The 27,661-nt window shown below is 58.1% G+C and overlaps 2 protein-coding genes across 5 annotated transcripts; both read right to left on the reverse strand.

Annotated features, from left to right (window-relative positions):
• Positions 1-2,451: 2,451 nt before the first annotated feature.
• MTG1 (mitochondrial ribosome associated GTPase 1) lies at positions 2,452-16,003 on the reverse strand. Of its 3 annotated transcripts, none has more exons than XM_060033798.2 (11): positions 15,728-16,003; positions 14,617-14,683; positions 12,090-12,192; positions 10,074-10,154; positions 9,488-9,544; positions 9,179-9,269; positions 7,864-7,925; positions 7,383-7,479; positions 6,999-7,080; positions 3,158-3,270; positions 2,452-2,919 (listed from the first exon to the last, which is right to left on the reverse strand). In XM_060033798.2, the coding sequence occupies exons 1-11, from the start codon at positions 15,837-15,839 to the stop codon at positions 2,786-2,788; spliced, it is 999 nt and encodes a 332-aa protein (XP_059889781.1). In that variant the 5' UTR covers positions 15,840-16,003; the 3' UTR covers positions 2,452-2,785. The 3 variants fall into 3 exon arrangements, with proteins under 3 accessions (XP_059889781.1, XP_059889784.1, XP_059889783.1); XM_060033801.2 differs by having other exon boundaries at positions 3,180-3,270; positions 15,728-15,959; XM_060033800.2 differs by having other exon boundaries at positions 3,174-3,270; positions 15,728-15,959.
• Positions 16,004-18,410: 2,407 nt separating this feature from the next.
• On the reverse strand, positions 18,411-27,098 carry PAOX (polyamine oxidase). 2 transcript variants are annotated; one of them, XM_060033797.1, is made up of 7 exons: positions 26,424-27,098; positions 25,441-25,927; positions 24,356-24,555; positions 22,541-22,793; positions 21,706-21,818; positions 20,812-20,969; positions 18,411-18,799 (listed from the first exon to the last, which is right to left on the reverse strand). In XM_060033797.1, exons 1-7 carry the CDS (start codon positions 26,605-26,607, stop codon positions 18,596-18,598), a joined length of 1,599 nt encoding a protein of 532 aa, XP_059889780.1. In that variant the 5' UTR covers positions 26,608-27,098; the 3' UTR covers positions 18,411-18,595. The 2 variants fall into 2 exon arrangements, with proteins under 2 accessions (XP_059889780.1, XP_059889779.1); XM_060033796.1 differs by having other exon boundaries at positions 21,706-21,821.
• Between the last annotated feature and the right edge of the window lie 563 nt (positions 27,099-27,661).

Below are 27,661 nucleotides of genomic sequence, written 5' to 3' on the forward strand. Positions count from 1 at the left end.
CTCCTGTTCCCCCTCCTGCCCGATCCCCTCCCCAGCCTCCGCACCTCCCACCCTACCAGGGGACCAGTGGCCCCTCAGCTCCAGGATGCCCTGCCTGCCACTTGGAGGTTAGGGTACCCCCCCAGCCAGAAAGGCAGGTGTCCTGAGGTTCCTGCACCATCCTGGCCAGCTGCCCACCACTCTACAAGCTGTTCAGGCCACTCTAGCTCCCCTGACCCCACCTGGACACTTGAGAGGTGTGGACGGTGCTGACCACCAGGCAGAGAGGTGGGCCCTCAGGCTGGGCTGGTTCGGCCACACCCCTGAGGACGTGGTGGCATCCCCCCCAGAAACAGCCCCAGTGGGCCAAAGGACTTGAGGATTTGGGGGAGAGGAGAGGTTTCCCTCGCAGGCTGTAGTGTGCTGCCTTCCAGAAAGGAAGGGGGCCACATCTGTGGATTAGTGAGCCCAGACGTGGCCCCGTGGTTCTCCAGACGGCTCCCAGGATACCCTCGCCCACAGGAACTGCCCACGCCTTGCCCCTGCCCTTGGGCCCAGGGCCCGTGCCCGTGTCCCCCCACGGGCAGACGCTTTGCGAGACCCGTCGCCAGGGGCTCCCTTAAAGCCACTTTGCTCTGACTTGAAACAGCTCTTCTTGGACCTATTTTGGAAGAAAAAGAAAATCTGTTTAAACTTCAAGAGTTTTCCATTTGCTCTGAGCTCCAGGTCCACGTTCCAGGATAAGAGCCCCGCCTGTACTCGGGGACGGCAGCTGTGGCAGGCAGCCCCTCGGAAGCTGAGGGCGAGGTGGACCGGAGGGGCCGGGGCTCCAGTCAGACCCACGGCCGGCATGGCCACAAGGCAGGCCCCAGTGCCCAGCAAGTGCCACCAGATGTGAGGGCACCTGTCCAGCAGAAGAAAGCCCAGAAGCTGAGCTTCCTCCACACCCCGAGGGCTGTCAGAGCGAGGCCAGAGCGGCCTCTGAAGAAACCACAGGGCGCGTCCTGACAAGGGTTTGCGGCTGGCACTCAACACCCGCGCGGAAGGCCAGCCCTTCACCTCTCAGGTGCCTTTCCCTCAAGCCGCCAGCCTGGTCCACTGGCCGTGAGCTCAGCCTGGGGCCCCAGCTCTTTCACATGTCCTGTGGCTTGAATAGCCTCTTGTCCCTCGGAAGGACGGCCCCGGGGTCTGGCTTCCGGCTCAGGCTCTCCTGTGCTCAGCAGGAGCCTCCCCGGCAGGGCTGCCTCCAGGATCTGCCCTCGCCTGCCCCTGGGCTGCAGGGCCCTTGGGCTCAGCTGATGGACGCCAGTGCCAAGACCAGCATCTCCCAGGAGCCGTGCCACCTCTGCTCTCCCACAGCTGGCACTCGGCTCTGGTTACACTGAAGGTCTCCAGATTATCCGCGGGACCTGGGCCAAGCACTTTCCTCCGAAGACCCAGGCGCTCCGCTGCAGGACGCAGCTCCCTGCAGCCTCCTGTGTCCACACTGCCAGCATTCTTGGGTGCGGCGCCCAGATGCGCTCTGTCCTCCCGAACCAAGCTCGACGCTCCCAAAGACCAACAGGTCGTGGCCAAGCCCTGGCCGGGGCCTCAGAGGCAGCGTGGCCGTTTTAAAATCTTGAACGGGGGGACCCATCGGGGCGGCCCCTCGGTTGACTCAGTTCTCCCTGATGGGCCCGGCCAGGCTGTGCTCAGCCTCAGAGACCCACCCGGACCTGGACTGTGGCTGGCCCAGACCTTCACGTGCCTCTGCAGCGTGAGCCGCCAGCACGCTCGTCAAGCTTTTCCACACACCAGCCCGACTCCAGCGGCATCTGGCGTCTGGCACAGCTGCGAGTCTCTGAATGCTTCCCACCCCTATGGGTCAGGGTTCCGGCAGGAGGCCGGTGGGTGTCTCAGGAGACTTGGCAGGTGCGCTGGGTGTGGGGCAGCCACGCGGGGCGGCAGGACCTAGAGGGGCGCCTACAGGAAGGGCCGGGGCTGCTGACCAGGTGCAGCCTACCCAATCCCCACCCCTTCCCCCCTCCGGCCTCTCCAGAATGCAAGCTGGTGGTCATGTTCCTGCACCCCTTCAGGTGCGACCACAGCAATGCTGAGCACCGCCTCCGGGAAAAAGTCCTGCTGTCTCATTAGCTGGAAGGTGCTGGGAGGCGGTGGGGAGGCCTAGGGTCTCCGCTGACCACACCGGCCTGTGTGCAGCTGGGCTGTGAGCAGAGCGGCCCCGGCCACCGAGGGGACAGGTGGTCCTTGGGTTCTGCCACGGCTACTTGGGACCTCTTGTCCGTGTGTGTCTGCACGTTTTAGTAGTGAAATAAACACTCTGTTGCCAATGAGACTGTTTCTTATTGCGGGACCCAGGACTCCGTGTCGGGATTCTTACACAAGAGCCTTGGGTACTAAGTGGTTCACGTTCCGTTTTTCCTTGGTGAGGGGCCCAAGGGGCTGCACAGGTGCACAACGAAAGGGCCAACCACAGAGACAGGCCTTTTAATTTTAAAATTACAGATTACACTTTCAACTCCTTCTGAGAAAACACCAGCTTCTCCTCAAGAGAATATTTAGGAGATACTGAACATGAGTGAGTTTCCTCCCCCCGCCAGGAACCCAGGGACGTCCACTGCCCTGATGTCCACACCCAGGCTCAGTCCCCTGTAACCAGGGGCTGGGCTGGGCAGCAGGAGGGCATGGCCTCCTTCCTAGAGCAGAGACCGGGGAGTATACAGTGACCAGCAAGGAGCCTGTGGACAGGGGACTCCCGGGTGCCCACCCCTGGCCGTGGAGCCGCGAGGCCCTCCTGCTGGACTAGTCAGGGCTCCGCCGCAGGGGGGCCCTGCAGGAGGTCCCGGTCCAGCATCACGGGGCCCAGCACCCCGCTGCGGAAGGCCCGCAGGAAGTCTCGGGCGGCCGCAGGGTAGTTGGGCTGGACAACGTTGACGTCACCTGGGGAAAGCAGGAGGGCCCAGTAAGGACGGAGCCCCACTCGGGAGCTCTAGCCCACCCACCTCAGGCCCGTTCAGGTGGGCGCCTGCGCTGCTCATTTGGGAAGCTGGAGCCTCCAGAAGCCACAGGAAGAGGGTGGGGCCGCCCCACGCACCCTGCCCCAGCCCCAGCCCAGACCGAGAGCCCCTCCCCCAGAAGCTCCGCCCCCCGCGCCCAGCCTGGGGCCACCGGGTCTCACCAGTGCCCGTCAGCACCTTCACCTTCTGGGTCTTCCTCAGCTTCACGGCCACACGCCTTAGCACACTGGCGATGTCGTCGCAGGCCTCACCCAGGCCATAGTGCTGCACGTACCTGCACACAGGCGATGGTCAGCAGCTCCACCAATGACCCCTCGTGGGTGCGGGTGACCGCCACGTGGACCTGGGGGCCTGCCTTCCGCGTGGCCACGACCAGCTGCCCGAGACCCCCTCCCCCACCGGGGTCCTGGGGCGGCGGTCAGAAAGGCTGCTGCTCCCAGCGGTGTCATCCCCTGGCCCTGAGCTGGCCTCCCACGATGGCAGCCCGGCCACTGGCACACACTCAGTTTGCTGCCGAGGCTGCCTTGGTGCCTCTAGGCGGCTGGCCGGAGATGGACGGTGGTATTCCCCACTGACTGGTGCTCTGGGCCTGGGGGGAAGAGCCAGCACGGGACGGGTGCGGCACATCAGAGGCTGAGAGGCCAAAGGAGACCAGCGTCTTCCACGGACACGTGCCTCCCTGAGCCCCGGGGCCAGGACCCCTGGACCAGCACCTGCGCTGGCCCCTCCCCCTCACCGCCCGCCGGGCAGGCAGGGCTGCAATGTGAACTGCAGCTGCAGAGTGGGGGAGGCCGGACGGGCCTCAGGCCTCGCGCCTGGACCCCACGTGAGCATCGGAGCCGGTCTCGGAACGACAACCCCGAGGAATGCGCGTCCAAAATCAAACTTCCCAGAGCAGCAGCTGCGCAGGCCCCTCTGTCCCCAAGAGATCGAAGGCAAGGAAGACTCCCACCCACACACGCCCAAGACCTGCCACCCACAGGGAGTCGGCTGTCACGCTTCCCAGAAACACCGAGGACAGCGGAGGTCCAAACTGAATGCCTCGAACATCAAGCAAAACATGACATTTCAAATTCTACTTCCAGGACTTCCCTGGCGGTCCAGTGGTTAAGACTCCGTGCTTCCAGTGCAGGGGGCACGGGTTCAATCCCTGACTGGGGAACCAAGATCCCACACGCTTAGCCACATGCAGCCAAAAAAAACCAAAACCCAAAAAAACCCACATATGTCAAATCCCACTTCCATGCAAATGGGCTAACAGGGACTGGGTCTACTCGCCACCTGGAATAACAAAAAAGGAAGAAACAACCAAAACTTCACACAACAATGGTTTTCAAGGCCCAGACATCAGGCCACAAAGAGTGTAGCCATGGGAAGGAGGAGTGCAGGGAGGGGCCCCGGGGAGCCCGGAGCGGAGAGACGGCGCTGGGGACCAGGGCAGCTGCCGGCTGCAGGCGAGTCAGACAGGGCAGAGCTGCCCAGGGAGAGGGCTCGGGAAACTGGCAGACAGCCACCCTCAGATGGTCAGCAGAGCAAGTTTCCCAAGGCCAGAGGCCAGGAAGAGCCACCCAAGAGGCAGGAGGGGAGCAGCCGGGACAGACGGAACCCAAGATCCACAGGCTGGGGAGGGGGCGGGACGCCCTGGGAATTGTTCCAGGCCCACCTGACAAACTGTAAAAGGAAGGTCCAAAAGGACCAAAGTGTTTCCAAATAACGGTCCCAGAACAGGAATATAAAGACACCTGTCACCAGAAAGGTCCGATTCACGTGCCTGCCCCCCGTCAAAAGCTGTCAGGCACACACAGCAGGAAAACAGAGCCATTACAAGCAGAAAACCAATTACCTGAAACTGCCCCAGATGTTAGAATTCCCAGACGTTGAATCAGTTATTAGAACTGCGTTCCCGTGGTTACAAAGTTAAGAAAACATGCAGAAGATAGTAAAAAAAAAATGATCCAAACCCAGTATCTAGAGGAGAGCACTGTGAAAACACACACTCGGGATTAAAGCAGGTCAGATCTGCAGAAGAGAGGGTGAGGGGACTGGAGAGCCAGCACTGCTGAGCCGGCGGCACCCGCGGCCAGTGCCTGGGTGGTGGAGTCCTGGGAGAGAGGAAGAATGGCCAGAGATCATCCGAATGTGATACAAACTACACAACAGATGCGAGAGCCCGAGGAACTAAAAGCACAAGAAACACGCAGAAAACCACACGAAGGCCCAGCGCCATAAATTGCTCAAAAACTTGATAAAGAGAAATCTTAACAGCAGCCAGAAGGCCATGAATACAGAGAACAAAGACAGACAGACAGACTTCTCATCAGAAACAACAGCCGCTCTGCGGGACTGAGGAAATCCGTCCATCTAGAATCTACACGCAGGGCAAACGCCCTTCAAAAACTAAGGTGAAATGAGCACATCTTCGGACAAACAGCAACCTGCGTCACTGTGAGCGTCACAGGAAACCCTCGGGCAGGAAGATGGCCCCAGAGGGAGGGCGGGTCCACACACAGACAAGGAGCCGTGACTGGCGAGGCTCAGAGGAAACTGCCGAGATCGAGCCTCCACTTACATCCGTGCATAAACAAAGCTCGGCAGCACGTCTGCTACATAAAAGCAAAAGGTGTGACGAGACCGGCCCAGAGGTGAGGGTGAGGAGAGCGGAAAGGCCCTCACACCACACTCGGCATTAACACCCCCGAAAAGTGTTCTACAAACCCTAAAGCTACCTCCTCCAAAGCTACAGGTAACAAGCTGACAAAGGGGAATCATAAAACACGCCAGAGAGAGAGAGGAAAAAAGAACAAAGAATAGCTGGGACAGATGGCAAGATGACAGATGGAAACCTAACGTCAGTGACCACATCAGATGTAAATGGGCTACCCAAAATAAAAGCAGAAACGGTCAGACTGCGTACAAAGCAAGGCCCAACTACAAGCAGCCGATAAACACATTTTAAAAGTAAAGACGCACAAGCTCAAAGCAACGCGACAGGAAAGATGAGCACACAGAGACTCTCCTGAAGGATAAGGGGGGTCACGTCCTCAAACCACCAGAAGAACCCAATGACCTCCTGACGCTTTCCACCCCCGACAACGGAGCCTGGAAACTCACGAAGCAGCTGCTGCCAGGACAGCGGGGAAGAGAGCAGCCCAGGCGGTGGTGGGAGAGCCCGTCTCCCCATGGGCAGCACAAACAGGAAGAGAGTCAGGAACACGGAAACAAGGAAGGAACAGGGACCGAACAGCAATCAACCAACAGCAACCAGGAAGAAAGAGAACACAGAAAGTCAATGAAACCAAAAGCTGGTTCTCTGGGGACAGTCAATAACCTGTGCCTGATGTCCTCAAGGTGATAAAGCAGCGGTCCCCAACCTTTTTGGCACCAGGGACCGGTTTCGTGGAAGACAGTTTTTCCACGGACGGGGTTGGGGGGAGATGGGGTGGCTCAGGCGGTAACGCGAGCGACAGGGAGCGACGGGGAGCGGCAGAGGAAGCTTCACTCGCTCACGCGCCGCTCATCGCCCGCTGTGCGGCCCGGTTCCTAACAGGCCACAGACCGGTACCGGGTCCCCTGGGGGTTGGGGACCCCTGTGATAAAGGACAGCTCTGGGGCCCCACGGGACACCGGCGCTCACACCGTCCTCAGCAGCAAGAACGAACCAACCAGATGTCTGCACAATGAAACCTCCCAGTGGTGACCAGTGTTAGAACACGGATGAATCCCGAGACGACGGGGCTGAGCAGGGAGTCCGCACCATGTGGCTCCACTCGTGAGATTCTACGTGATGGGAAGCAGATGGGGCAGGAAGGGGCGGGAAGGAGGGGCTACAAAGCAGCATAAGAACTGGGGGGGTTTTCTGGACTGTGGAACGCTTTCACACGTCTATTAAACTGTACACTTCAAAGGACTGCACGCTATCTGTCTACAGTACTTTAACGGTTCTGTTTTTTCAGTCACGTTTGTCTGGGATGGGAGAGGAAGGGCCCGCCTTCCCACACTCACCCCAAGAGCTGGCGCCTGTTGAGGGTGTAGAGAAGGTAGTCAGCCAGGGTCTCCTCGCCCACCAGGTGGTCCAGCACGGTTCCTGGGAACAGGCAGCAAGGGTGAGCGCACACACGTGCCGCTGAGGAGGCCAAGCCGTGGCCTGACCTGCCCCCACCAGCCCCGCCCCACCTGTTAAACAGGAGGAGGGCGCCCCTCCAGGGCAGGCCAGGAGGACTGGTGGGGTCAGAGGGTGCAGAGTGTGTCACTTGTGAGCCAGGACCACACACGCTGCCCGAGACGTCCTGCACCACAACTCTGGACATCTCTATGGCAGCCAGGCCAAGGCTGACACGAGGCGCCCAGCCTGGGGGCCTGGGGGCCTATTGTGGGGGGTTGGCTCACCACACAAGGCCAGCTTCAGGCCTGTCTCCACGCTTTGGATCCGGGGAGCCAGCACCCCAGGGGTGTCCAGCAGGAACATCAGCGGCCGCTCACACACCTGTGGGCACAGAGGGCAGTCGGCCAGCCGCTCGAGCAGCCTCAAGCAGCCCCTCCCGCCAGGCCCTCTGCTGGGCCCCACAGGCTTGAGGAGGCCCCAGAGCCTGCCCGCCAGTGTCGTCACTGCCACCAGCTCTCAGCTACCCCACAGGATGCCACTCCCGCGTGATGCGGAGAACGAATAAGAGCAGGAACCCAGCAGCTGCCCTCCTCCCAGGAGGACGGGCTCTGCCCTGAACCTGTGTGCCCTCGGGCAGCTTCCCTCACCTGTGAGACGCGGTGGCACCTGTGCCCTCCCCCAGGCTTGCTGTGAGGACTGGGGCAGCGCTTGGCGGACAGAGCAGAGGGAAGGGGCGGTGGAGGCCCGGCAGCCGAGGGCCCCTACCTGAATCCTGGACATCACAGCTCTGGTGATCCCAGGCTCGCCGCCCACCCTGGTGGCTTTTCCTGCAGGATGAAAGAGGGTGTCAGTGTCTGTTAAACACACAGGCAGGTAAGCTACAGAATGAGAAACGACACACGTGGAGACCTGGAGGGCCCCCAACACCAGGAGAGAACTGTCTCCCGGCCCTGAGAGTGGCCCAGCACCTGCTAAGCAACGGCCGTGACGTCTGGACCGGAGCTGCCCGCCGCCATCACCTTCCTCCCTGCAAGACCGGGTCCCAAGCATCTGCCCCCACACCACCCAGAAGAGCCTGTCGGTGGGGCCACTCCTGACCAAGAGGCCGCCTGTGCTCTGAACACTGGCTGCCCTGGGGCCCAGCTCAGGGTGTGTCCCAAGCAGACTCTGCACCCTCTGCTGAATCAACACAAGAACAAAGGGACACATGCATCCGTCGGCACAGATGGATAAACGAAATGTGGTCCGTCCACACCACAGAGTATTATTCAGCCCGAAAAAGGAAGGGAATTATGAATTATGAATCACGCTACAACGCGGGTGGACCCTGTAGAGCTAGGCTCCGTGAAATAAGCCTGACACAGGCCAAATCCTGTGATTCCAGTTATGCGACACCGGAGCTGTCAATTCCACACGACAGAAAGTAGACCAGAGGCTCCCAGGAGTTCAGGAGGGCAGCTACCATTTATGTCTAGAGTTTCCGCTTGAGATGATGGAAAAATCTGGAAATAGGTGGTGTGATGGTTGCACAGCACTTAACGTACTTAATGCCAACGATGTTTTTTAAAGCCACAACTAAAGAAAAATAAACAAAACAACAGCTGACTGTAACAGCTCCCCAGTTGGCAGCGAAACAGCCCGAGATGACGGTCTGGCACTGTTCGGGCTTTGGGGTGGCGCCCGAAGGACACGCTCGTGCAGACTTGGTCTCAAAAGTTGAGAGGCGTGGGACAAGGACACAGGCCTGGGGCTCCCCCTCCCCAGGTCCCGGCCTGACGTCGCACCCCACGTTTCCTACACACCTTGAGCACAGCGGGTCAGAGACAGATAAATGAAAGGACGAGACTACCAACGTTTAGGAAAGTCATCGCACATACTAAACACTATAATTAAGCATTTAGTTTTGAAGAGAGAACGCGAATGAAGCATAAAATGTATAAGGGAATGACTGTGTCTCACCAGCTGACTGCATGCCAGGCTGTTACCTCCTCCTGGTGGGAAAAGACCCCCTGGCGAGCTGCGGTCTCGGGCTCTGAAGTTTGTCCCAGCACAAGAACCAGAGCCTGCCCCGGGGAACTACCTTTCCTGAGGTGCTGCCTCCGCAGGGAGTTGATGAGCGATGACTTGCCCACGTTGGGGACCCCAATCACCATGATGCAGTACTCCAGGTTCTGCAGGCGCGAGAGCAGGGATCAGCGGCCCAGCCAGACCCCCCAGACCCACACACGCCCAGGCCAGCTTAACAGGAAGGACAGTCGCTGCACCGGCCCTGCTCACCCACCTACTGAGACCCGGAGGACAGGGGGCTCCCCAGGCTGTGCTCGGTAGCTGGGTCTGGGGCTCCCCAGCGGGAGGGACGTCCCACAGCTGGCACTGGCCCACCACCAACCTCTCCTCGGTGATAGCGGTAGCTGCTCCCAACCAACTCCGTGACCTTCGGGATTATCTGCAAGAAACAGACCACAGGCCCTTTCCTGGGGGAACTGGCCACCCTTAGCTTCTGGAGGTGGACACTCCAGCGCCCAGCACCGGACAGCTCAGGTCCAAACACGTCAAGGTTCAGGCTGCGCTACGGCAGGCGGAGGTGGGGGTCGCCTGTGCCCCACCTCGTCCCTCCACCAGGAACCAGCAGGACAGACCCCATGGGGCGACGGCTGTGACTGCCAGCACCTGCTAACAAGATGCACGTCAGCCGCTGAAATTCTCAAATACAACTGGGAAAACAGGCACTAGACCCTCCACAGGCCCTTCCACCTTATGACCCCGGAACGTGTCTCGCAGGCTGACTCTGCTCCCTTCCCACCGTCAGCCGTCAGGCCCGTGCTGCCCTTGGCACCGGGAGATGAGCGTGCCCGGACCCAAGCAATTACGGGTCGTCTCCGACACTGTGCTTCTTGCAGAAGCACAGCCTAATTCGTGGCGTCTCTTTAACATATTTAAGCACAGCGTTAGAGCACAAAACAGAAAAAACCCACCTGCTTGACATTTTCATCCTTCACACAGTTGGTAAAAATGACATTTTTTAGGCCTTCTCCTTCTAAGTGTTGTATAATTTTCTGAAAGAGACAAGACGAAATTTCCATTTTAAACACTAAATGAAGACATGGGCAGTGTCACACGCTAACGCCCAAGATCTGCTCGCCAGCCCAGAGCCGCAGCGGCCAGGGACTCAGGGAGGAGGCTGGGCCCACCGGGCAGCGCAAGGGGCAACGCAGCACCAGGGACAGGCTGCCTGAGGAGACGTCCAAGGAGGGCAGCCTGGCCCCGGGGTGGCCCTGGGCGGCTGGCTCCATGTGAGGACACAGAGAGAGGAGGCCACACCAGGTCATTCCAAGTCACTCCCAGCACTGGAACTGCTCAGCGCTGGTCTCTGTCTGGTCGCACCATCCCTCCCACTCCTCCTAACGAGCTTCCACACAACGAGCTCCACTGAAACTAAGCTTTGAGCCCCATCCGATTACAAAGTACAAGGAATACTTTAAAAGCCCCTAAGTAAACTAAGGTTAATATGAACTTACTGGCCGTAACGTGAAGCAAAATCAGCGCATGACTGATATTTTTACAACCAGTATTGCACTCTTTGATCAGCTACTGAGTTACTTAAAGGAACAAAGAAATCGTTCATTAATTCATTTAGTTTTACTCATTTATGTTATTTGTTATGAGGACGCAGATTAAGGTCAGGCATCACAGACACACGTGAAGCTGCGCTTCAAGTGTACAGATTTGCACGGGACGCTGCCACCCACTCCACAGAGGCAGACACGGAGGGCCACCCTGGGGGCTTCTCCTCTCCTCTCCTCCCCAAGCCCTTGGCCGCAGCACCTGAGAGGAGGGGCAAACACCCCAGCCGCCTCCCACAGGTGAGACCCCCCCACCCCCGTGTCCCCTTGTCAGGCCACCTAGTGTGCCCGTCACTCCACAAAAATCAGCATTTTGGAGCAGGAACAACTGATGGCTGATACGACCCAAGTCTCAGCGAAGCAAAGCAGCTGAAAACTTGTGATCACCAGTAACGACAACTGCCCCTGCAGTGAAACCCGTGGGGTTCTGTTCTCAGAGCGGAGCGCGCTCGGCAGGAGGGATTTCAGTGAGCAGACGCGCAGCCTGCACGGCAGGGGCAGGGTCCTGATGGGCGACGTCTTCCACTCGGGTTCTCAATGAACAAAGCACCCTGTGGCTTCAGCACTTGCATCTCCCTGGAAACCGGGTGCTACAGGCCTGTGGCAGGGGTTTAAATAACTCAATGTACCACAGCCAACTAAGAAACCAGGAACGTGTTCTTGCTGCTGTGAAAGGAAAAGCTCCACAAAAGAAAAAAACTGGCTTGATTTCAAGATTCTGACACCTACTCTTTACAAAGGATTTGATAACAGCAAGAAAAGCAGAGGAGAACACTTCACAAGTAACATTTCCTGAATCTTCACGTTTCTCTTACTCAGGGACAAGGCGAAACATACCTCCGGCCTGGTCACTGTATCCCCGTCCCGCAGGGCTCAGGGAAATCCCCTAGCTGCTTTGGGCCACCCGCCTTCCAGCTTCCAGATCACTCGGTGGGCAGCAGGTAGCCCACAGGTCAGCCAGGGGTCTGGGAAGCCGTGGGGCTGGCCAGCGAGGACACCAGGGGCAAATGCAGCCACCAGGAGGCCTCCAGGCCAGCGCTGTCCGGGGGACGACCACTCACCTCATGAGGCAACAGAAACGTTAGCGAATGAAAGTGAAATAAAACGTGGACGTCGGCCTCACAGCAGCAACTACGACCCACGTGCTCACAGCCTCGCGGGTCCAGTGGCCGCCACGTGGGGCGCTCGGCTCCGGCCGCACCTCCCGGCCACCTGCTACAGGAGGCGCACGCTTCGATCACTTGGATCATGAGTTAAACAAAGGGTAGTTTGCTAAAGCCGGCGGGCCCGGGCGGCCTGACACCACGTCCGCCCAGTGATCCGGTCCGACTCAGGGGCGCTCACGCGGAAGGCCCTGCGGGGCATTACCTGCTGCTCCTTCAGATCCGCCAGGTCCATCTTGTTGAGGACGAGCAAGTGAGGCTTAAGCCCAAGGGTCTCCTGAAACAGAGGGTTTCGGCCTGAAAGTGGGATGTGGCCAAATTAAGGCAAAATTCCTTCAACGCTTTACCAGCCAATTAACGTACTTTGCCTCGTCTTGTTACGCAGACTGGACCACCTTCGAAAGGAAACCTTCAGAAGGGACAGGGCAGAGGAAGCCCAGTCTGGGAGCAAGCGAGCTCGGGCCAGCCCAGCCTCCCACCAAGACCAGCCCCCCAGCGTGCCTGCCCCGCCAGTGCCAGGAGCCACTGCAGGCCCCTCGCCACTTCCTGTGGACAAGAGGCAGAGCACAGACAGGGCGGTGGCCCTCAAGTGGCTTCTCAAACAGGAACGACGGTGGCAAAAGCAAAAAACAAAGCCCACTGGAAGGTTTTACGACTAGACCATTGTTCAGTTGCCAGAACGATCTGATGGCTCAAAAAAAGTCCCTCCCACAGAGTCCTAACTAGCATATGTCAGACCACCGCCGCCACCCACCGCCACCACCCTGTGGAGTTCCCACGAAGACCTCCAGTGAACCTGCCTCCTTACTGCCATGGGCAGGCCCTTTTTCCCTCAGCCAGGGGCCCTTGGCGCTCACTGCCAAGTGCCACCTCCCGTGACACGGACCCAGGCAGGAGGGAGGTCTGTCTGTGTCTTCATCTCGTGAGCACTCGGCCCCTACCTGGTGCTTGTCTACTACGAGGCCAAGGCCTCAACGTGCCCTGGGTCTAGGCACCCAGTCAAGTGCTGTGCCCTCACCCACACAACAAAGGGACTTTCCGTAAACAGCCCTCTTCCCCCAGAGGCTAGCCAAGCCTGTGCTAATTCATGACGCTGAGAGCCTCCAGACTCCCTCACGGCGCCGACCTGGAGGAGAAATCGAACGTCTAGGGACTAAAGGAGCAGAGGCGGCCTCTCATCACAGCACACGGAGCAGTAAGGGCAGGTTTCGTTGTTTTTCAATAATCAGACATATAACTGCCAGTAAGCCCTTCGGACTGGCATGAGGTATTGTACGAACTGATACATTTAGCCTACAGTGGAGAAATTCCCACAGGCCTTTGAAAGAGAAAACAGTCCCTCGCCCTCCACCCTAGAGATGGCAATGACTCTCAAGCCAACACCTTCGCCGTACAAGGAAAATCTAAACACAGCTCAGGTAAGTACAACAAAAGCAGGCTCTGAAAAGTATACTGAGCGAGATGGCTACACCTTGCCAATCCACGCCTCAAGTACAGCGGGCACAGTCTGGTTGGCAGGAACGTTTTAATGGAGGTTTCATATCCCACCTGGACTGGGTTGGAAGGCCTGGGCGTGCCAGGCAGAGGTCTGCGAGAAACGATGCCACCTGCGTATCAAAGGGGAGCTTTCTGGGCCCCACAGAGATTCTGGTTCACTGGCCTGTAAAGGGGCCCAGATATCGGTATTTTCAAAAGCCTCCTGGGGGAATTCTCGTGCGTAACAAGGACTGAGAACCACTGCTTCAAATGCCAATAATTATGACAGGTGACGCCGCTGACCACTGTGGTGCTGACTGGACCAGAGCAGGGACCAGAGGAGGTAGACAGAAACAAGGTAACCAGCCAGGAATGCCTCCTGCTTGACTCAGGAGGGTCTCCCCTGCACTACAGTTCTGCACCCAATGCCAATGGGGTTGGGGGACGTCCCTCACCACCAAGCAATCCTCCACCACCACCAGCTGGGTGTCCTAGTATTCAACTCAGTTCTGCCACTATCTACCTGGAGATGACATCAGACCCCACAGGTTAAGGGCTCAGGACTGCTACCACCCCCCACTTCAGACACCAACTGCAAGTCGAGGTTGTCACCTGGTGACAACCAACACGCTGTCTGACCAACGGGCTATGGAAGGAGGGTTCCCACGACCCCCTCCTTGGGTCCTAGCAATATCAGTCTGCCAGACTGGCTCAAGGAATTAAGAGAAACATTTTACTTACTAGATCAGGCTTATTATAAGAAGACCTAACTCTGGAATAGCCAGATGGAAAACACGTACAGGGCGCGGGACGGGGAAGGGACCCGGAGCTTCCATTCCCTCTATATGCCACTATGCCTGCATCTCGACACCTCACCAACCCAGAAGCTGTCCCCAGCCCACCCCTCAACCTTTTGGGTTTTTACAGCGGCTTCATTACACAGGCAGGACAGAATGAATCACTGGCCTTGGGTGACTGAACTCAATCTCCAGCCCCTCTCCTTTCCGTAAGGTCAGAGGGTAGGACTGAAAGTTCTAAGGCTCCCATATCAAGGTTGGTTCCCCCAGCAACCAGCTCCCCACCTTAGGTGACTTAGGGTCTTTTCCAAAATCACCTCATTAACATAACAAAAGACACCTTAACGAGCTCCTCACTTAGGAAATTCCAAGACTTTCAGGAGCTCTGTGCCAGAACCAGGACACAGACCAAATAAGTGTTGCTTATTATAAGTCACAATGTCACAAGCACCAAAGGATATCCGGGCATCATGGACCTCGATGATACAGTCCACCAGCTTTAGGCTGCTCTGCATCTTCTTCAGCCCTGGAAAACAGAAGAAGGACGCTTAAGGGAAGAAAGGGGTCCATGGCCTTTTAAGAGAGGTAGAAGATTTAAGTTGAACTGTCAAGAATGACACACCATCATAAACAACCTAAAATGAATACATCTGAGTGCAGTGCTCTATTAAACAATAACTGTGTCTCCTTCAAATTCAACCCTGGTGGCTGAGGAGAGAAAGTTCAGGTCCCTGCCTGAGGGACACCTGCACATCACAGGGTGAGGTCAGAGCCCATCCGTCTACACCACTTCCACAAGTGGGCGACTCTAGGTGGAATATTTAACCTCTATGGGTCTTTATCTATAAAGCAGAGAAACACTGACTAATTGACTCATGGGGCCCTCAATACTGTGTGGAGATGACGATGGTGTAGGTACCAACCTGAGCCACTCACCCTGGACGACGCACACACAAGGCACTGAACTCACCCCGCACTAGGAACACAACAATGCTCCTCTTCTGCGGCTCAGCAGTGACACCGCCCCTCAGCCTCCCCTCCCACAGCCAAGCCCTGTCATTTATGCACATCCTCAGACATCTCACCTCACCCCACATGCCGCCCCCCGCGGGCGCCCCGTCCCTCCCGAGCACCGACGCGCGGAGCACCCGTCACCGAGCCTGGCAGAGCAGGCGCCAAAGGGGGCGGGAGCAGGGGGAGCGTGGCAATCCGTCACACGGGGAAGGGCTGGACCCGTCCTACATGTCTTCTTGGGGCCAAACTTTGACAAATGAACGGTAAGAAACTCCCAGAGAGGTTTGGGCAGAAGACAACAAACTCGATCTACGTCTCAAAGGTTTTGAGGTGACTGAATAGCTGAATACAACTTGTAAAGTGCTTTCCTACCCCTACTTCATCTAGTCTCCAAAGTAACGTCAGGACTTTATCTTTTCCAAAGCAGATGTGTAAACTGAGGCTTCAGGAGCCGAGTGGCAGAAGGGCCTTACGACCCCCGCCCTCCCCGCTCGCGGGCGACCCGCGAAGAGCCGGGTAAACAGCGTGGGCCCCGCCGCGTCTCGCCGGACCTCACCCTTGGCCATGTGGCCCGGGAACCAGCGCGCCACGTCGCGACCGTCTAGGGGGAAGCTCTCCCGCCAGGCGGCCCGGGCGGCGCCGCACAGCGCGCGCGTGGTGAGCCTCATGGCGCCGCGTCCCGAGCTCCGCGCAGCGCCGCGGACCGCTCCATCAACGGACTTCTCCGCCGGGCCCGCGACCCACACAAGGGTTCCGACGCTCCAAGCTTCCGCAGCGCGGCCCGCGCGTGCGCGAACGACTCTGCCTCTAGCGGCGGACCCCGAGAGGGGGCGGGGGCCCGTGGGCGGGGCTATGAGCCAGGGGCGTGGCTCCGAGCTAGGGGCGGACCCACGCAGTCCCGGGGGTTATCGGGGTCCAGGGTTCAGTAATTCATTAAATTAAAAAATCCTGGTTCTTCCTAAGCGTATCCTGAGCATAAGTAACAAAATTTAGCAGTCCGCTGTCAGTTTGGTCCCTTTTTACAAACTTGGTCAAAATTTTTCAGATATTTAACATTTAACTTACAAGTGTAACATCCTTTTCTAAGTACTCTGGATTTTAATGTAACAAACAAACCTTTGCAAAAACTGACTGCAGTTCTGCTAAATTAAACCTATTAGTACAAACAGCCTCAAAATTCCCTTCACTGTCCCAACACTCTGTATAAATGTAGTCAGATTCTAACTTTTTTTTTTTTTTTTTTTGGCCGCGCAGCATGGCTTGCAGGATCTGAGTTGTGCAACCAGGGGTTGAACCTGGGTCATGGCAGTGGGAGCCCAGAGTCCTAACCACTAGGCCACCAGATTTTAACTTTATACCTCAAGTCTGAGTAACTACTGACTGCACTTCGAGTTACAAGAGTATGACAATAATGTAATTTTTTATTTTATTTTATTTTATTTTTGTCTGCGTGGGGTCTTCGTTGCTGCACGTGGGCTTTCTCTAGTTGCGGCGAGCGGGGGCTACGCTTCATTGCGGTGCACGGGCCTCTCACTGCAGTGGCTTCTCTTGTGGTGGAGCACGGGCTCTAGGCATGTGGGCTTCAGTAGTTGTGGCAAATGGGCTCAGTAGTTGTGGCCAACGGGCTCTAGAGCGCAGGCTCAATAGTTGTGGCACACAGACTTAGTTGCTCTGTGGCATGTGGGATCTTCCCGGACCAGGGCTCGAACCCGTGTCCCCAGCATTGGCAGGCGGATTCTTAATCACTGCGCCACCAGGGAAGCCCTAATGGAATTTTTTAAACAAGCTCCTAAAACTCCAAAGATGCTCAGATTCTCAGCACAAAGATATCACTACTGTCATCTTGATGGCCTTAAACCTCCTAATACTCAGAGCTAATGGTTCCTGGGGCTGAGACAAGCCCTCCAGGTGCCTGACTGAGACCATCTGGGCCTCCTGCCAGGCCTCCCAGCACCCCTCCTGAGCCAGCCCAGACAGCCTGAGTCCTGCACCCAGACTCATGAAACGTGAGACGTCAACAACACAGAACTCTGTGCCTGATGCACGCTGTGTTCTTCCATGGCCCTAGGACCAAAGAACGAAAATAAAAACCCTCCTGAAGCCCAGATTTCTCTCAGCTGTCTGACAGGCAGGTGCCCCAAGTGAGACAACTCCAGGGACACAAAGCAGTGGACACACAGACAGACCTCTGGGGGCAGAGGGAAGGTCCCTGGGAGAGTGATTTGACCCAAGATGAGAAGTCAATAAGAAGGTGCCAGGATGAAGGATGGAGGGCGTGTCTGGCACCACGGCCCAGAGCCTGGCCACTTGGGGCTGAAGAGAAGCCCAGAGGCAGTTCTCCAGGCATGCATATACTCCTCCAGGGAGCCAGGGCCCCAACCCAAAGCAGGACACACCCTGCAGCCCAAGGTCTGAGGAGGGTCAGGAGCCACTGACCTCGAGGTAGGTGCCAGGCCGGTGGGCGCCAGGCCGGTGGGCCCCGTGCCTGCCACATGGAGTCCCAGCCTCTGCAGCTCCTGCACCTCCCTGCACAGGCTAGCTTCCAGCTGCACCGCCTCCCCGGGATGGTCCTGGAAAGATGCCCAAGCTCTGCCGTGGCAGCCATGAGACTGGCCATTGCCACCCTCACCTGAGGCTTCTGTCCTTTCCTCAGCTGTGAGATGGGGGCCGTGCAGCCCATTCCCTGGGGCTCTGAGGATGCAGCGAGGGAAGATGAGAGAAGCTGAGCACAGCACCCAGGCCCCCGATACACTCCCCACCATCTACCCAATCACTGCCCAGGAGACCCTGACACGCTCACCCCAGCACCGCCCAGGGCACCCTCACACGCTCACCCCAGCGCCGCCCAGCGCACCCTCACACGCTCACAGCAATGCCGCCCAGGGCACCCACTCCTCTGCACCCTTCAGGCCTCACTGTTCACCTCCTCCAGAAAGCCCTGGGCCCTCGGGTCAGAAAAGGGTGCCCCCTCCCCCACACACTCCTGTCTCACACTCACTGGCCCTCGCCCAGACCGTAGGGCAGCCAGTGCCTGAACAACGGGGAGGTCCACTGGCTCTGCTGCCACCAGCAACGAGAATTCAGACACCCGTGAACACACCCAGGGTCCAGGGTGGCCGGGGTAGGCGGGCCACGTGCTGGGGGCACAGGGCCCTGCAGTGACCTGAGCCCGGGGCACGATGAGGACAGAGCAACCCATGCTGCAGCTCCGAGGCATAAGGACGACTCTGGACAAAGGACACTTTTACACAGTTTATGTTCTTCCAACCGCATCAGCAGCAGCATCCCACCCCTCCCTTCTCCAGGAAGACTTCGCGCTCAGCTCAAGTTCAGCCCTGGCCGGACTCCAGCGACTTGGGAAAGGAGGGAGCTGACCCCAGTGACATTAACATCCCAAATCCCAAGCCCGACTGAACCTTGTCCATCAAAGGAAAGGGTGGGGCCAGCCTCCCCGGGACCCGGGAACTGGGGGAGCAGAGCCGAGCTCAGAGCCGGGCTCAGGCCGCTGTGCCTGCGAATCCCACAGAGCGATGAGCCGGTCAGCCTCCCTCCAGCCGGACAGCAGAGCTCCGTGCGTGGTGGAGTAAAACGTCCGGTGTGTGGCTTCCCCTGCAAACAGGACCTGGAGCTGCAAAGAAGGGTGGGCTTAGGGTGGGTGCCAGGGGTCGGCCACAAGCCTCACACGCTCCTCCCCAAACACAGAGCGAAAAACCAAAAAGACAGACATCAGCAGGAAAAAGATAAGAAAATTCAAGGGCCAACTCAGAAGCCCACCATCCAACCAGAAATCCAGAAAAAGAAAAAGCAAAAAAAAAAACCACGGTGAGGTAATTCAAGAGCATCCCAGACGAGTGAATATGTGCCAGAAGGCAGCGCCGCTGGGCTCGGAGTGAGCGTGAGTGTGGGGCTTCCTGCTCATTCAAGCTTCCTCAGAGATTTGAAAACCAGGTGACACAGGGAAGAAAGGCATCGGAACGGCCTCAGGCTTCCAGCAGCAACGCTGGAGAACGTCTTCAAAACCCTAAGGGACATGGCTCTCCAAGCAGCATTTACACCCAACGTGGGGCTTTACACGGCTGTGAATCCTCGGACACTCCTCCCACAGAAAGTGCGGTCTGTGTCCGGCCCCTTGAATCTGGGCAGGTTCCTGACCACTTTGTCCAGCAGGTGTGGCAGGAGTGGTGCTTCCTGACTTCCCAGCTCCGTCACTGGAGCGATGCAGCTGCCCCTCCCCAGAAGGCCTGCGCTGGAGCCCCAGGCGGCCACAGGGCAGCGTGACGGCCACCACTCTGTGAGGAAGCCACATGGAGAGGCCTGGGGCAGGTGCTCCAGCCAGCGTCCCAGCCATGCTCAGGACAGACATGAGAGAGGCAGCCTCAGATGACCCCAGCCCCAGCCCTGAGTCACCCCAAGCCCGTCATCTTCCCAGCTGAGACCCCAGATGTCGTGGGGCAGAAACAACCGTCCCACGGTGCCCACCTACAGAATCCATCGGCCCAGAGAAGTGGTTGTTTCCACTGCTGGGAAAGAAACAAAGGCACCCTTGCCAGCTCAGGTGTGGAGAGTGCCCACGGCAAACAGGATGTGTCAACAGTGAGTAGCAGTCTTAGCAAAATTACTGCGGCACACCTTGGAGGGTGGGGAGAGGTCTGAGGGCTGGGTGGGCAGATGAGTGCAAGAAAGCTAAAACTTTATGTGCCGTGGTGAGAATTCAATCAGTAATTCTTAAAACTGAAAAATCAAAGAGCACTTAGAGGGACTTCCCTGGCGGTCCAGCGGTTAAGACTCCGCGCTTCCAGTGCAGAGGGCGCGGGTTCGATCCCTGGGCGGGGAACTAGGATCCCACGTGCCTCGAGGCGCGGCCAAAAAAGAAAAAGGCTTAGAAAACTGAACACAGAATGTTGGATGATGTGGAGCAACTATTGTGAATTTTTAAGTGTGATAACAGTGCTGTGTCCTTGATCTTTTAGAGACGCACACTGAAACATCTGCAAATAAAATGACATCACCTGTGGGACATGCCTAGTAAAGGTATGGGGGAGGCCAGGGCAGTGAGACACCAGGAACAGACAGCTGTGAAGCTGGAGACAGGAACCCAAAGGTTCTGCCAACCTTTGTAACATTTAAAGTTTTACACAGTTAGATGTTTTGTAAAAAGTGGTAGCACTATAATGGAAAAGAACCTGAGAAAAAATACGTGTTGTGTGTGTGCGTATCTGACTCACTCTGCTGTACACCTGAAACTAACACAACAATGTAAATCAACTATACTTCGATTTTATAAAATGGCTTTAAAACAGTGGTAGCACAAGCCTGTTACTTAGAGCAGAATCAGCCTGAAGAACAGTCTGGGAAGGGGCAACGGCATGCCCCCCAGCAGAGTGCTGTATTTTGTTTATTTCATTTTGTTAGCCAGCACCATAGAATCCTCTGACGCTTTAAGCCACATGTATGTATAATTCTGATAAAAATAACACATTGTAAAATTACTGTTAGTTTCAAAAAGAAAATGGACTCTGAGTCTCGGGGCCCCAGCCCCCCACTTGATCGCACCCAGCATCCCTGGCCTTCGTGGGACCTATCCCGGGCCCTGGGCCTTCAGCGGGACCCCAGTGCCCTCGCCAGGCAGCTGCGTCCTACCTGGGCACCCCTGCCGTCCGCAGGGAGAGGCTGGGCTAGCAGGTCCAGGTCGTCCCCGGAGCTGCCCACGGCCACATAGCTGTAGGAGCCCCGGGTGTATGGGGCACTGTGCCAGCGGGACCTCAGCACACTCCTGGGTGCGGGGAGCCGGGGATTCCCTAGACCAAGAGACACTCGCATTAACAAGGAGCCTCTGGGACTTCCCTGGTGGCGCAGTGGTTAAGCATCCGCCTGCCAATGCAGGGGACATGGGTTCGAGCCCTGGTCCGGGAAGATCCCACATGCCGCGAGCAACTAAGCCCGTGCGCCACAACTACTGAGCCTGCGCTCTAGAAGAGCCCGTGCTCCTCATCAAGAGAAGCCACCGCAATGAGAAGCCCATGCACCGCAATGAAGAGTGGCCCCCGCTCGCCGCAACTAGAGAAAGCCCACGCAGCATCGAAGACCCAACGCAGCCGAAAGTAAATTAATTAATTAATTAAAAAAACAACAACAACAGCAACACCAAGGAGCCTCTCACCTTAAGGACTCTTAGCAGCTAAAAGCGAGAGATACTGCCCGGGAGAAAACCAAGGCCCAGAGGGTGTTAGTAAGGGGCTCCCCGCATGAGGCCCTAGAAGCAGAGCCCCCGACAGGCACCGCTGCCTTTCCCGAGCCTCAGCGTCTTGTCTGTGAAGCTCTGATTAGGGACAACTGTGTTCATCTTGGTGGCAAATTTTAGAAAAGAGAAGTGGGAAGTGTCCCTCAGAGACAAGAACTCTTAGTGACGCACTAATGGGAAGGACAGTCCCCAGACACTCAGGGCTGAACCCAGTTCCTGTCTGGTGAGAGGTCTGGTTCCTGTCAGAGACCAGCCACCAGGGCAGGAGGCGGCATGGCCCCTGCAGTCGGTACCTGTCACCCTGCGGAGCACCTGTGTCAGAGACAGGAGCACATCCTCGTCCGATAGCGTCTCCATGAACTCAGACTCGAGCCCTGCGATGAAGCCGCAGAGCACCTGGCTGGCCCTGCTGGAGAGAAGCAGCGCTGGGACCAGACCCGCAACACCCAGACGGCCTCCACCAGGGCCAGTGGCTCCGCCAGTGTGGCCGTGAACTCCCAGGGCCCCTCGACATGGGGTCTGCAAGGTCAGAACTCTCGGGGCACTAAGACGATTCCTTCTGTCTCCACAACTGAGCGCCGGTGGGGACGGCCACCCCCAGCACCTTCGGGGACTCAACAGAACCTATGAACAGAGCCGGTGGCTTCCCTGCCACCCACACGCACTGGGAAACGCCCCACCACTGCAGTGTCCCGTGAGGCAGCGAGTCACTAACTGTATCAAGTCCTGACCCTCGGGTGCGTGTCTTCCTAATACCCCGTGTGACGGGCCGGAGGGGACGGGGCACACCATGCGGACCCTGGCTCGGCTGCCAGGGGCATTCGGGCCTGGGTATCTGGCAGACACTTTCTTGTAAATGAGCAAAGTGTGTCTCTTACAAGGAAAACAACTGCAAGTATTTATTACACGTTCCAGGTCCCAAGAAATGCTGACAAGCAGCACACAGTGGGTCTCCATCTGTCCCTGCACGGGGTGGGCCCAGGGTGTCTGTCTCACCACTCAAGGTACCCTTGGGATCCCTACCCATTCCAACTCTCCAGAAACACCTCACAGAGAATCGACATAGCGCTGGACCCCACGCAGAGCTCACACCAGGTTTCCTTGGAGAAACCTGGGAAGAGCACGTACCCGAAGGAAGGCAGGACCCAAAAGCCAACAAGCTTCTTGAACCAGGCATCCTGCAACTTGGGGGCGGCGTCCTCCAGGGGCGACGTGTCCCTCCACACCACCTGGATGTGCTGGCAGTCTGGCTGCCAGAAAGGCTCCTCAAACTCCAGGAAGATTTTATTGTTGGTCCCAAAGCCTATTTTCCTGATCGCTTCCGCCTTCTCGGTGGGCAGCGGTGGCTCAAAGAAGGTGTCCAGACGTTCTTTAAGAAAACCTGGAATTCATAAGTAGACTCGGTTTACACCACGTCAATCGCTTAAACCAGAACTGATAGCCACAGTAAGGCACCCTGACCCCGTCACAGGAGTCAGAGAAAGAGGTGTCTGGGACCCACGCAGGCTGGCCATCGGGAATCCTGGCCAGCACCTCAGCGGAGGGACACAACAGGCCCCCTGAACACCTGGCCAGGCAGGAACAGGTCGCATGGCCCCCGGACTCCTCTGTGGGGACAGTTCTCCCCCCTGAGCCTTCTGCCTCTCAGTCTGCCCAGGGTTAGCTTGGAGGGGCAGCGAGACATACCGGCTTTACCCAGAAGCCACCTGAAAATTAAGCAGGTTCAGCCCAAAGTCAAACCGCGAGGAGATGAAACATTCGCAGCACAAGCCAACCTCGCAGGTCTGCAAGAAAAGGACGAACAACCCCACAGGAAACAAGGCACCAGCCGTGAGCATGCACAGAGGGGACCGTCCCTCCACGGCCGCCCTCTCAGTGCAGAGCTTCAACTCAGTAGTTCCTGCTACTGGAATTGATCCTACACATATGCGCCCACAAGTGTTTTTAAACACACACGTGTACAACACTGTGTGCAACAGAACAAGTGAAAACCATCTAAATTTGCATCAGTATCAAGTAACGACACCTACATACAAGAAAACACAGTGTGGCTGTAAAGAACAAACGGGACAGGTGCCTGGCCCCCTGTGAACAGTGACCACACAGCCGTAGCGATGCACCTACTGACTGCAGCAGCTTCAGTGACCACGCACCACAATTGTGCATGAACAAGGCCGTCCACGTTAGAGAAAACACACCACGATAGACCTGTCTGTGCTGATTCGGAAACGAAGGAGCAGCAGAACACTGTGCTAACACGCGTGGTGTGATTCCACCGTGGGAAAAAGGAGCCGGGCACTGAGCAGGCTTATCCACACCCAACTCTCTGCGAGGGGACAGGCGGGACCTGTGGGAGGTGGGCAGAGACTCTTGCCCTTCATCTTCCATCCACTCTGGCACCTGCTAGCTTTGTGAACTTGGGCAATTAAGTGACTTATCTCTGTTCGCATTTGTCAAATGGGGATGGGGCAGATGTGTCCCCGGCTGCCTCAGGAGTAAATGAGATGAGCAGGCACAGACTTGCTTTCAACCATCTCCACCTTTTACCCAACTGCCCACTCCTACTCCAAGACTTGCGTGTGAAGCATCAGATCTGGAAGCAAATAGGATTATACACACGACTCCTTCCTCGATTACCACCGGGACCTAAACTCGAGACCTGGCTTTCATGCCCTCTCCACCGCTAAGGAAGCAGTTTGGTGAACCTCCCAACCTTTCCATAAATTACCTCCAAAAGGAGTAAGACACTTGCTGCCCTGCATTTTCTCTTCCTGTGAAACTTTATTCCAAAGCACTCGACTGCTACAAAGCACAACCAAGTAACTCTGTCCTAAACTCAGAAAGAAAACGCAGGCTTAGCAGCCAACAAACGCCCCAGAGCCAATGAGGCTGAAGAAAGCCAGAGGCCAGGGGCCCCTGGGGTGGGAGCTGGAGAGCCTTTACCTAACGGCACGGTGACGACCACGTGATGCGCTGGGAAGCAGCCTCCATCCTCACATTCCACCAGCACCGGAAACGTCTCCCCAGGAGCAGAAGCTTCCTCGAAGCACCCATCCCAGTGAATGGTCTTCACTGGCTTGTTAAAAACCATCACGTCCTTGGGCAGGGAGGCCATGATGCGGTCTGTGAGTCCTTGGTAGCCTCTGGGAGAGACAGAGGTGTCCCGTGGTTCGACCAGGCCCTGGAGGTGAGTCTCTGAAACAAGCCCTCCAAGCTCACACCAGATCAAGGAGCTGCAAGGGGCTGTGGTCTTGGCCTGGGGGCCTGGCTCAGCCAGGGAGGAGAGCAGGGAGGGAGGGGGTCTCATGGGAGGGTTAAATGAGCAAAGGGATGCGAAGGTAACCTGTGGAGAGCAGGTCCCTCCTCACCAAGCCCAGGGCTCTTGTTCTGGGCATCTGCCTGGTCACAGTGCCCTCCCTGTGCAGGGCAGTCCTGGAGAGTCTTGTGAGTGCCCCATGGGGGAACAGCCACATTGACACAGAGGAGGGCCTGTCTGCCCATCTCTGAGGTCGAAGCCCCCGCACAGTGCTTACAAGCAGGCGGCCTCCTAAATGTGGGAGGAGTTTTTGCGGTACGCGGGCCTCTCACTGTCGCGGCCTCTCCCGCTGCGGAGCACAGGCTCCGGACACGCAGGCCCAGCGGCCATGGCTCACGGGCCCAGCCGCTCCGCGGCATGTGGGATCTTCCCGGACCGGGGCACGAACCCGTGTCCCCTGCATCGGCAGGTGGACTCTCAACCACTGTGCCACCAAGGAAGCCCTTAATCACTTGTTTTTGAGAACAATTCTTTTCTTTTTCATAAGTGAGCAAAACTAGGGAAGTAAATGACCAATCTCCCTAAAACAGGGAAGACAAACAGCCCCATGTCTCTCCCACCCATCCCCTGCCTGCCAAAGCTTGGCCTGAGGTACGGGTAGGGACCCCTGGGGTGCATGGGGGGTACTTGGGGTGCATGGGGGGACCCCTGGGAGGCACGGAGGGGTCTGGGTACACGGAGGAATGTCTGGGTGGGTGGGGCACGCACATACCCAGGAAAGGTGCAGTCCAACCCTGGCAGCACAGTGTACTCCCCGAAAGGTGCGAGGGCCACCAGGTCCATGCTGTGGGTACCGCTCACACAGCACTCCACGTTGAACAAGTTGTTCAGGATGGCCAGCTTGAGCCTCTTGGTCTCCTCCTCCTCTGTCCAGCCGGCCATGTGCTGGCGGATCTCCTTCTTGAGGTACTCCCCGACACTGGGGGCGGGGGTCTCAGCCGCATGCAGGAACTCCCTGGTCTGGTCTATGAGACTGTAGAACAGTCTGGCCATCTCCGCCACCAGCTCAGGGCTCACACTTCCCCCGGAGCTGGCATAGGACACAGAGGGCAGGCCCACGTGACCCCCGGTCTCGATCAGCTGGTTCTCCTCCGACAATGCCTTCTCCCCCAGAAGCCCGTACTTGGCAGCCAGCTGGAAGACGGGGTTGCCCTGCGAGGGCCCATGGATCCAGTGAGCGCCCACCTCCACCACACCACCTGGGAGGGAGCAGGAGAGGCGACTGTGAGGCTCCCTCACCTGAGCCCTTCTTCTGTACACGGAGCCCTGCCCTTCCCAAATATGCTCTGAAAATCAGCCGGAGGCCCGCACGGTCCCTGAGGACCACAGACTCTCCCGGCAGGGCCCATCAGACCTAGTTTAAGAGGAACACCCGGGAGGGGCGACCTGGAGGCTGGAGGGGGAGCTACCTGCGGGGCCAGAACCGGGGGCAACTGTGCATTGCCACGGGTTCCCCATGCACGGCAGGGGCCGGCCCTGCTCATGCGGGCAGCTGAGTTTCGGGGACCAGTGAACTTCGGTTTATTAACTGAAGCAGTGCGAGGATTCACTCAAGGGGCCAGATAAGGGTTCCGGGTCGCTTAACCCCGGACGGAGGCCGAGCCAGGAGTCGGCAGAGCTCTGGCGGCACGGATTGGGCTCTGGGAAGGGGGTCCGGGAAGGAGTTCCGGGAAGGAGTTCCGGGAGGGCTGTTACCGAAGCTGCGCTCCGAGCGGATGCGGCCACCGGCGCGGGCCGTGGCCTCCAGAACCCGCAGGTGCGGAAAGGCCGGGTGGCAGCAGAGCCTCTGCGCCGCGCCCAGCCCCGCGATGCCACCGCCCACCACCAGCACCCGCGGGCCGCGGCCAGGGGCCTCCGCCTGACGGTCACTCGACTGCATCGCGCCGTCCCGGGCAGTTCCCGCGCGTCCCCGCCGCTCGGAGGCTCGGAGAGCCGGGAAGAGACGCGAAGTTGGCCCGGGACGTGGGGCGGGGCCGGAGTTTGAAGGGGGCTCGGGGCGCGGGGCGGGGCAGAAGGCGGGGCCAGAGGTGGACAGGGGCTCAGGGCGCGGGGCGGGGACACGGGGCGGGGCCGGAAGTGGATGGGGGCCCGGGGCGGGGCGGAAGGCGGGACTGGAGGTGGAGCAAGGGGCGCGGGGCAAGGCTGTCCCCCCGCGTCGGCCCCCCTTGGCTCCGCGCGCCCCTCTGGTTTGGGCCTGGGGCAGCCCCTATGGGTCTGGCCCACGCCCTAGGATGGTAGCGGAAGGCCGCCGGGGAGGGCGAGGGCGAGTGCAGAAGGGTCCGTGAGTATTCCCCGGTACCGGCCGGTGTGGGCAAGCGTCCCCACCGAGGGAGAATCGGGGCGGCCGGCTGGCCAGTCGGGTTGTGTCCCCTTCCTAAGAAGACGTGGGGACGGCGACCAGAAGGCGGAGGAGGAGCCTCCTAGCTTCAGACGCGGAGGCGAGCGCCGTCACCTCCCGACCCGGTGGAGCGCGTGGACGGTGGGTGCTGAGATGTCAGGGCGGGACGGGGAGAAAGCCTCCAGGCGACGACACTTTTGTGTGTTGTGTGTGTGTATATACACAGTCACAAGTCTACAAACACAGGATGCAGCACACATAAAGTACAAAGTTCAAGATAAACGGTAAATGGAGAAACAAGTCTTACGTCCCCCCTCCCCCTCCGGCCCCAGGAGAGGAAGACACATTCAAGCCTGCGGCATTTCTGGAGAATTCCTCTAGTTCCCGCAGGTCTCCCCTACTGCCTTGCAGGGATTAGAAAGCTCCTGCCTTCTGCTAAAAGGGCCCTCAGGCTTCCCTGTAAACCCAGTTAGGGCACATCATTCCTTCTCAGCCACACTTGGGTACCGCTGCTCCAAACCACGGCGCACCCGTGCCTCCGTGGACTTTCCGTGGCCACCTGTTCCCTGTGGGGTGAGGGTAGTCAGGGAGAGGA

The sequence above is a fragment of the Delphinus delphis genome, chromosome 16 (genome assembly GCF_949987515.2).
Source record: "Delphinus delphis chromosome 16, mDelDel1.2, whole genome shotgun sequence".
NCBI lineage: Eukaryota > Metazoa > Chordata > Mammalia > Artiodactyla > Delphinidae > Delphinus > Delphinus delphis.

Bases quoted from the DNA above. Each gene is read 5' to 3' on its own strand.
- MTG1 (XM_060033798.2), bottom strand. From the start codon at position 15,839: ATGAGGCTCACCACGCGCGCGCTGTGCGGCGCCGCCCGGGCCGCCTGG. The intron at 14,684-15,727 runs GTGAGGTCCGGC...TCTGTTTTCCAG, and splicing joins CCCGGGCCACATGGCCAAGG to GGCTGAAGAAGATGCAGAGC. The intron at 9,270-9,487 runs GTTGGTGGTGGG...TCGCGCCTGCAG, and splicing joins ACCGCTATCACCGAGGAGAG to AACCTGGAGTACTGCATCAT.
- PAOX (XM_060033796.1), bottom strand. From the start codon at position 26,607: ATGCAGTCGAGTGACCGTCAGGCGGAGGCCCCTGGCCGCGGCCCGCGG. The intron at 22,794-24,355 runs GTAAAGGCTCTC...TATGAATTCCAG, and splicing joins GGTCGTCACCGTGCCGTTAG to GTTTTCTTAAAGAACGTCTG. The intron at 20,970-21,705 runs GTACCGACTGCA...CTCTTGGTCTAG, and splicing joins GGTGCTCCGCAGGGTGACAG to GGAATCCCCGGCTCCCCGCA.